The sequence below is a fragment of the Herpailurus yagouaroundi genome, unplaced genomic scaffold (genome assembly GCF_014898765.1).
Source record: "Herpailurus yagouaroundi ecotype Mexico unplaced genomic scaffold, PumYag 162, whole genome shotgun sequence".
Classification (NCBI taxonomy): Eukaryota; Metazoa; Chordata; class Mammalia; order Carnivora; family Felidae; genus Herpailurus; species Herpailurus yagouaroundi.
In genome coordinates, this window is record NW_024412403.1 from 10,835,183 (window position 1) to 10,844,463 (window position 9,281).

At 51.5% G+C, this 9,281-nt stretch overlaps 1 protein-coding gene across 1 annotated transcript in view; it reads left to right on the plus strand.

The window, feature by feature from the left end:
- Positions 1 to 2,358: 2,358 nt before the first annotated feature.
- Positions 2,359 to 9,281, plus strand: part of RCAN1 (regulator of calcineurin 1) — a 106,163-nt gene continuing 99,240 nt past the window's right edge. Inside the window, exon 1 of the mRNA XM_040483971.1 lies at positions 2,359 to 2,693. Coding sequence (XP_040339905.1) covers positions 2,451 to 2,693 — 243 coding nt within the window. The 5' untranslated portion in view covers positions 2,359 to 2,450. The remainder of the gene's footprint in view (positions 2,694 to 9,281) is intronic.

Sequence of the window (9,281 nt, forward strand, 5' to 3'; positions counted from 1 at the left end):
TCAGTTCTAAGAATCGGAAGTAATAATACCCGTTTGTGGGGATTATGTCAGCTGGTTTATGGGTGCACCCATTAATTAAAAGCTGCCTAAATGAAATCGGTATTATTATTGGAATCGCATAGACAACCAGGAGAAAATGTCGCCACCTTCACTTTGCTGCTTGGAGAGGGAGATACGGTGGTGGGGATCCAAAGTCACTGAAGGAATATGTGACTTTGTCTGTTGAGTCTTAGAAATGACGGACTCCTTTCCAAAGTCAATTACAGGTAACTTTGTCTTTCTCACTTGCGTGAGGTTGAACTCCTGCTTTTCTCTCTTAGCTCAGCACCTGGCCCGCTCTGGGTACATTTCAGGTTTCTTTTTCTTAGCGTGCTTTCCCTTCCTACGCATTGCATTGTCCCCAGGCCCCCTCTGCCTGCTCTAAGTGGCTTAGGGTTAAGCCAGGATTCAAAGAGCATCCTGTCCTAAGGGTGATGACAACTTGGACCCACCCAGCAACCGTTTGGCTGGGTGTTGTTTTTCCAAAACTGGTGCCTCATCCCCTTTGTCATCCTTTTCAGAATGTCTGGCCAAGTTTACACAGTTTTCGACTCTGCAATGTCACCCACTCTGCCACGATCCATCTAACCCCTTGTGGCCTTTATCACATTCTCTTTTCTGTAAATTTTAGCTTTATGGAGATATAATTCACATACCATAAAATCCACTCTTGAAAATACAATTCACTGGCTTTTAGTATATTCACGGAGCTGTGCAAACATCACCACATTCCAGTTTTCTTCACGCATCCCCCCGCAAAAAATACCCTGTAGCAATTGCTGTGTCTTCTCTCCTCCCCCAGCCCCTGACCACCGCTCATTTCCTTTCGGTCTCTATGGATTTGCCTCTCTTGCACATTTCATATAAACGGAATCATACAGCATGCGGCTTTTTGCGACTGGCGTCTTTCACTTAGCATAATGTTTTCAAGGTTCATCATGTTGTAGTATGTATCAGAACTTCATCCTTTTTTGTGGTTAAATAATATTCCATTACATGGCTATCCGTCTCCCTTACCCATTCATCTGTTGATGAATGAATATTTGGGGTTATTTCCACTTTGGGGCTATTTTTAATAATGATGCTACGAACCTTTGGATATTGGTTTTGTGTGGACATGTTTTCATTTCTGTTGGGTTTATACCTAGGAAAGGAATTGCTGAGTCCTGCAGTAACTGTGTTGAACTTTCTGAGGAAATTTCAAGCTGTCTTTCCAAAGTGGCTGCACCATTTTACATTCCCACCAGCAGTATAGGATGGTTCCTAGATTTCTCGAATCCCGTATCACATTGTATTTTATGAATTATCTCTGCATGCCTATTACTTACTCCACTTGGATTTAAGCTCCTCCTCACCACAAAACGTCCGTAAGATTGTCACAATGGCAACCCGGTCTAATTTCACACCTTCCAAAGAACTCTACACTTGAACAGAGTTACCAAGTATTGGGCCCTTACTGGATTCTTACCATATATGAGGAAACTAGAATTCAGGTTACTCGTCCAAGTAATTAACAGCAAAGCTGATACTCAGACCCAAGTTTTGACTGTACCACGTGGTCTTTCACGGTGAAAAAAAATCTACCTATTTTGCAGGGGGAAAAAGAGTCTTATTTGAGAATTCGTGCTTTCCCACTATAAACTCCCCAAAGGTAGGGCGCAATGTTTTGCTTCTTTCATTATCTCCTCTTGTGCGTAGCACAAAGGGGTAACTCAAAAATTTACTTCTGATTACATAAACTTTGAACAATGATATTATGACTAATAAGCTGAAATATAACAGTAAGGTATTGTCGTCATGGTCTAGTTCAATCCTTACTGCGACTATATGTGATAATATACGGTAAGCATCTAACCACTTGCCAATGCCCTCGGAGCCACAGCCACCACTGAATCTCGCTTAAATCCCCCAAAGTTGGCCTTTGTGCCTCCAAGCGTCACCGCCTGGGAATCAGAGAAGCGCTGCCTCTCCAGCTACCATCCCGGCGCCCAAGACGCAGCCTTGCGCCTTTCAGGTGACACCAGCTGGCTGCAAAGCGGCACTGGTTGACGAGGCCCGTGCCCCTAACCAGCATGGCCACCGTAAGGCTTCGGGGTGAGGGCGGCCGAATGAGGATCACGTGAGGAGAATCCCGTCCCTTTATTGGCTTTCTCTCCTGGGCGGGCGGGATACAATCACCCAGCGGGGGGCCGGCCTTAAAGGGCCCCGCGGCTGTGTCCTTCCCGAGCTCCGCCCTCGGGGCTGGGCGGGGCCGGCGCGCGGAGGCCGCGTCCGGGGGAGCCGTGGTGACCGCCGCCGGCTGAGACGAGAGCCCGAGGGGGTTAACCGCCGAGTCGGCGCGCGGGAGAGCGCGAGGGGCGCGCGCACGAGCCCGGCTCAGCCGACGGGAGCGCGCGGGCTCGGGCGCGGGGATGGAGGACGCCGTGGCCGGGCCCCGGCTCCGGGTGGCGGCCGAGGCGGCCGAGGCGCGAGCGCAGCCGGGGGTGACGCTGCGGCCCTTCGCGCAGTTCTCGGGGGCTGCCGAGGCCGACGAGGGCGGCGGCGACTGGAGCTTCATCGACTGCGAGATGGAAGAGGTGGACCTGCAGGACCTGCCCAGCGCCACCATCGCCTGCCACCTGGACCCGCGCGTGTTCGTGGACGGCCTGTGCCGGGTGAGGGCCGGGCCGGGCGGGCCGTCGGGTGGAGGGCGGACACTTGTTGCCCAGAGGAGGCGGCGCGGGTCGCGGCGCCCAGGTCCCGGCCGGCCCGGGGCAGCCTCTCCAGCCCGGGCCACCGGCGGGGCCGGGAGGCGACCCTCGGGGACGTGGCGATGCCCCCGGCCGCCCTGCCGCGGTCCACTCACGGCCCGGTGGGGCGGGGGCGCGCTCCCGGAGGGTCCGGGTCCCTGAGCACCTGCCGGGCCGCGCGCGCAACCCGCAGGGGGGCTTTCAGCGCCTCGCCTTTGACGGTGGCCGGTCACCATCTCGCAGACAAGCTCCTGCCCCCCGGTGTCCACTCGGGTGGGGAGAGTAGGGGTTGGGGGGAGTAAAGTAAGAGACAATCTCGGGATGAATTAGCACCCGGCGTGTCCAGGAGCTCGCAGGGCCACCCCTGGGGCATGTAAGGTAGCTCGGCGGCACTTACTCCTTTGGGGAAGGGGCTCCCCTCATTCATCGGGAGGAGGAAACAGACGTGGAGCGGCGACGTGACTCACTGTTCATAAATAGGACAGCGTCTCTGCATTCTCAATCTGCACTCTTGGAAGAAAAACCAATGTTTGGGTGAGGATCTGTGGTTGCTCATTATCCTGTGGCTGGCCAGTTTCGGTCGAATGGTGTTGAGGGGAAGGGACCCATTCTCTAGGCCTTTAGAACAGTCGGGAATCTTGCTCTCTGAAGGGGTGACTTGCCACCATTGGGACACGCTATACATGGGAAGTTGATTTTTTTTTTTAATCCACCCAGTTTAGAAATTTAGGAGGGTGAGGGGGCAGGTATGAGTAATCAATGGTGGTGGCAGGGAGGAGGAATTTATTTCCAATCTACAATTAGTGTGCAGAATAGGATTTGGACAACGCAGGCGTTGCAGAATAAAGCCTGTCTTTAAGAGATATGCCTCAGGAGGAGAGCAGCTGTCAAAAAAAGCGATGCTTTCCATGCTTGGCTCTGGGTCTGCGTATACTGTCTATGAACTTGTAGTAGGAGGCTGTTGCCAAGAGGTGCGCCACTGTGGAACCGAGAATGGTGTGCTGGAGTCCCATTTATTTGTAATTTATGTGCCCATCCACTTTCAGAAAGGATTTACAAGGGCCGTGTGCTTAGGCAACTTCCTGTGCATGCTTTCTAAAGCAACAGTTGTCCTAAGTGCGGGGTCCCCGCTCGTCTTGCTCTAAAACCTTTTCTCTTCCCGCGGCCAAGGTCTAACTAGCATTTCAGGTCTCTTTCCCGGGGGTCCGAGGCTGTCCTTCTGATGGAGCCAGGTCAGGTCATGTAAGACTGCGTTCATTTGCTTGGGTGTCTAGCAATTCGTTGTTTTCCAGTTTTCCCAGTAAGTGTGGGGGGCATTCCGGAGATTGCTTTGTATGAAATTTGGTCCACTTTGCTAGGTATTCGTTTATAACAAATGTTGGCAACTCTGCTTGGGCCAGGCGCTATTCTGGGCTCTGAGGGCACAGCAGTGAATGGAACAGCAAGTCTGCCTTTCGGGGCTGACCTTTTTGTGGGCGGCAACAGACAGTGAACAAATATTAAATATGTCACGAGGTGACAGTGCTATAGGAAAAAGTAGGAAGGAGGAGATAGGGGAGGAAGGAGTGGAGGTCTGGGAGGGGAGGGAGATTGATGTTTTAGTAATGATGATCGGGGAAGGGCTTACTAAGGAGGGGATATTTTGAACAGGCACTGGGCTACCATTCATTCCTTCATTTATTCTTTTGCGGTTTATCGAATGCTTACTACGTTCCAGGCACTGTTTGGGGCCCAGTGAGTAGAGGGGCGAACACAGTGAGCTTCCTGCTGATGTTCTAGTGGTTGAAGGGGGGGTTAGGTAACAGAGGAATATAAGGGAACAAGGTCATTTCAGATAGTATGAAGTGCAGTGGAGACAGTAACAGGATTATAGGCTAGAGAGCCACCCAGGGGAGGATGGGGGCTGAGTCAGAATCAGTCCTCACGGGAGCACTGTGGTGGTTGAAGGGGTTTTAGTAAAGAACTGATTAATCGCAGCAGGACTAAGAGAGTCCACTGGGCGGGGGGTGGTATTGAGGGGAGGAAGTGGCATTGCTGCTGGAACCTGGGGAGAGCAGCTGCCCGGCAGGAGAGGCAGATGTGAAGGGATGGAATTGAGATGCTGTGGCAGGGACTGGCAGGGAGGAAATACCCCCGCTTGCCCTGGCTTTCTGATCTCCTTGGCTGAAGCCAGCTGGCAGCCAGGAGGCAGGGGGGCCCCGAACAATACAGTCCCATAGGTGGGCTCAGCCTTCCAGAGCCCGGAGAAGGGGAGAGAGGGCAGAGAAGGGCCCTGGGGACGATGCAGGCAAAGAGGACGTGCAGAGAGGAGTCGGCATGGGGCCACTTTAGATGGAGTGGCCCTGGAAGGTGTCTCTGCACAGCTCGGACTGGGCTGGCAGGAGGAAGCTCCCGGTGCAGATTTCGCGTGGCTGGCCTCCAGGCAGAGGGAACAGCCCATACAGAAGTTCCAAGGCAGTGGTGAACTGACTGAATTCAGAAGGCGCAAAGGGGCCCTCGTGGCCGAGTGAGAGATGGTAGGGGGAGACTGAGGTTCGACACAGCGGGGGGAATGGTTCCATGAGGGGCCTTGGTGGCCATGGGAGGGATTCAGATGTTATTCTAACAGCCAAGCTGAGTGGAGAAGGTCTCTTGGACAAGGAGAGTGGGGGGTCAAGAGAGGAAGCAAGGAGACCCCCTTGGCCGCTCTTGCCTTTCCTTGTCCCAGGGAGCTTTGGAAGTGTTTGGACTCTGATGGGGTGTTGGAGATGGACCAAAGGACAGAGACTCTATTTGAGTCTGTCAGAATGGAGGTGGGGGAGTTTTATGAGCTTTGGTTGTGCATCCATAGGGTCCTGTAAGATGTCAAACGATTGGCGAAGACACAAAATTCACTGGGCTAGTCAGAGGCTCGGAGGGCAAATAGTTCTGCCAACCGAGGCGGTGAGAGCAGAAATCCCCGTGTGGCCTTTGGTGAGCCTTCCAGTAAAAAGAGATTTCTCCTTTAGCTAAAACCATCCCTCTAGGTGGGAAGGTGTGGCTTCTGACAGCCTTATTAGTTTAAAGGCTTTTCTCTCTCCCGTCGGGCCAGATCACCCAAAGGTGGTGTAACGAAAATGTCCTTCTCCATCAGGTCAGTGTGGTCTGACCCCTAGTGGGCATGCCTCTAGCTGCATTGCTGACAGAAGTCGCAGGGCCAGCAGAGGGTAGGGTGTCTGGTGGTCCCCTCTCATTCAACAGCCTCTTAGAAGGCCACCTGGATGAGTGATGGTGGCTTAGCTTGTTAGGGGACGCTAGAACAAAATGCCACAGACTGAGTGGCTTATAAGTAACAGACATGGGGGCCCGGGTGGCTCAGTCAGTTAAGCGTCCGACTTCAGCTCAGGTCACGATCTCGCAGTTCAGGAGTTCGAGCCCCGCGTCGGCCTCTGTGCTGACAACTCAGCCTGGAGCCTCTTCAGATTCTGTGTCTCCTTCTTTCTCTGCCCCTCCCCCGTTCGCAGCCTGTCTCTGTCTCTCTCTCTCTCTCTCTCTCTCTCTCAAAAATAAAATAAACATAAAAAATTAAATAAAATAAATAAACAACAGACATTTATTCCTCACCATTCCAGAGGCCAGCACAGGTGGCAGCCCTCTTCTGGAATGCAGACTTCTCGCTGTGTCCTGAAGCCATGGCAGGGATGGGGAGCTGGGGCAGGGGGCTCTTTCATAAGGGCACTGGTCCCAGCCAGAGGGCTCCATCCTTGACCTAAATACCCCCTAAAGTCCTCATCTGCTAATACCATCACCTTCAGGGGTTAAGATGTCGGCATGCAAAATTGGGGGGACCACAAACACCCAGACCATGGCGGATGGTGGGAAGGACTGTTCACCCAGGCTCGTATTATTCTCTTAGTCCCGAAAGAAAGAAATCGACCTGAGGCACCAATTCATTTGGGAATGTATATCAGAGGTCATTTTCTAGCCCTAACAGGTCTGATAGGTGAAATTTGTTTCTATTAGCTGGGTCACCATCGATGCTGTAAATAATTTATAATGAACGTGTTCATTAAACGCTTATCTAACACCTAACTGAAGCTGTATGGTCATTAATTTCAAGTAATATTACTAGAGATTTGCACCATTACAAATGAATGAAGACTTTTATTAAAATAAAATTAGTTCCTGTTGTACAGATATTAATGTAGCATATCCCATTACCGTCCTCTTTTTGCAAGACTGTTTTTGCTTTACTGAAAAAGCAAAGCAGCACTTTGAACCAGGAATTACAGGTGCTTTGGCTTGTCGGCAGTGGTCCACTGGTTCCCTAGAATAAAAGCTAACTAGAAACTTAGAGGAGTTCTCAAAAAATGCTCTGTGAGTTTCCCAGCAGCAAATATAGTTCCATACGGTAATAGGAAAGAATACCGCTTTATCTGTTGTCTGAAAGATGAATGCATATTTGATTCTCTTTAATGTTTATTGATTTTTGAGGGGGGGAGGGGCCGAGGAGGGGGTGTGGGGAAACAGGATCCGAAGCGGGCTCTGTGCTGACAGCAGCATACAGCCCGAAGCGAGGCTTGTACTCGTGAATCAGGAGATCCTGACCTGAGCCAAAGTCGGATGCCCGACCACCTGAGCCACCCAGGCACCCCTGTGTATTAGGTTGCTAGCGCTTTGCCCAAAGGCTAAGTCAGAACATATTAATCATCAAAAAAATGACTCTTCTCTAGTAAATAAACTCACCTTCCTTAAAACAGATGCCCACTTAAGATTTGTGACACAGACATGACTTTCTTTTAATAACAGGAAATATTCTGAGAGCCCTAAAAGGAGTTTGAGTGGTGGCTTTGATTTCTCTCTATCAGTGACGACTGATCGCACCTTAGCTACATACACGAGAGTCCCTGGGGAGCTCTAAAATCGTCCAGACCCAGGCCGCCCTGACCAGCTGCAGTCTCAGGGACTGGGAACCGCCTGGAAAGAATTGCCCGGAAAGCTCCCCCAGGTGATTCTAATGGGGAGTCCAGATTGGGGACCGTTGTCCTACCTGGAAGCGGTTTTGCCTGACCGGAGGCGTTGTTGGGCCATGCAAAGATCCTTGAGTAATTGGCCGCTGGGTTCCATTTTGAGCCAGATCTGTGCCTCGATTGGCTCATGTCTAAACTACAAGTCAGGCTCGTGGTCTGACACCTCCCTTCTCTGAGTGGTGTTTGACCTCGTAGCTGGAAAGCAGGGTGATTGGCTCTCTGCCCTAGAGCCCTAGCCTTTGGGAGGTGACACGCGGGATCGGGGCGTGTGCTTTAACCTGGGGTTGCCTCCCTTCGCCTCCGTGCGCTTCCCTTTCCGCGGCTGCTCAGTCTCCAGATGTCACATGCTGGACTTGTCTTCCCAGAACCAATTTTTGTAGACAGGATACCATTCAATAGGAATTGGATGATGGAGATGGTTTTAGTGTTCGTGTCCGGGGTAGCATGGCTGATGCTACTTGGGGGCTGACTTCTGCTCCCAAGACTGTGGGCCCTTGGCCGCGTTTCTGCCTCTTCCTGTTACAAGTCAGTCTGTGGCAGCGTGTCGTGAGATGTGACATTCCAGCTGGACAGTGGCAGTCGGCTTCCTCTGCAGTGTCAAATCCAGGCATTCCCAGGCCATTTTTAGCCTCACCCGAGTGTCATAGGCGTGTGGTTTCTCAAACTTGAACCATGTGTAAAATGGCCCCGACACCCACCCCCAAAGAGTAGAGAGATGGTAAACCAATATGGTATGGTTTAATTTCTTTGGAAATGTTCAGCATGTTCTATGTTAAAAAAAAAAAACAAAAAACAAAAAAAGCCCACAAAAACCCCAACCGTGTGTTTCATCCGTGCAAAGTTTATTTTAGAATTTATTCACTGTATCCCTAATTTTAGAATTTCTGACTCTTACATAAATCAAATGATTTTTTATATCCATGAGGTTCCTTGGGTCCCTCCCCGTCACTCGTCGTGGGAGCAAGCGTGTGGGTCGCTTTCAGCTCTGTCCCCTACCAACGGGCACTCAGCAGCGGTAGCATCCGCTGTCACTGCCCTGCAGCCGGGACTTTCCGGGCCCCAAGACAGTCCCAAAAGGGAACAAAATACAAACTGGCCTCGTGAGAGAACAGAGTAGCTAAAGCAGAAGCTGCTGGAGTCTGATTCCTGTGTCCACATTTCAGGTTGTGTTCGTCGCCTCTTGACTTTTGAAAAAGGTCCTCAGACAGTCCAGTCCACGCTTGTCATCCCTGCCGCCTGAGGGGACCCGTTTGCCGGGCTGCGTGACTGCATCACTCCTGGGGGGCAGCAGCCAGCTGTGCACACACAGCAGTGTCGCACATCAGTGTGCGCATTGAGGGTGGCAGCGGAGATAGGCCCCCGCGGCCCGCATTTTCGGTGCCGATCGTCAGGACCCCTTTCAAGGACTGGGGGGGGGGCGAGTGCCAGTCATTTGAAATACAATTCGGTTGTGACAGCGAACTTTTTTTTCTTTTCTTTTCTTTTCTTTTCTTTTCTTTTCTTTTCTTTTCTTTTCTTTTCTTTT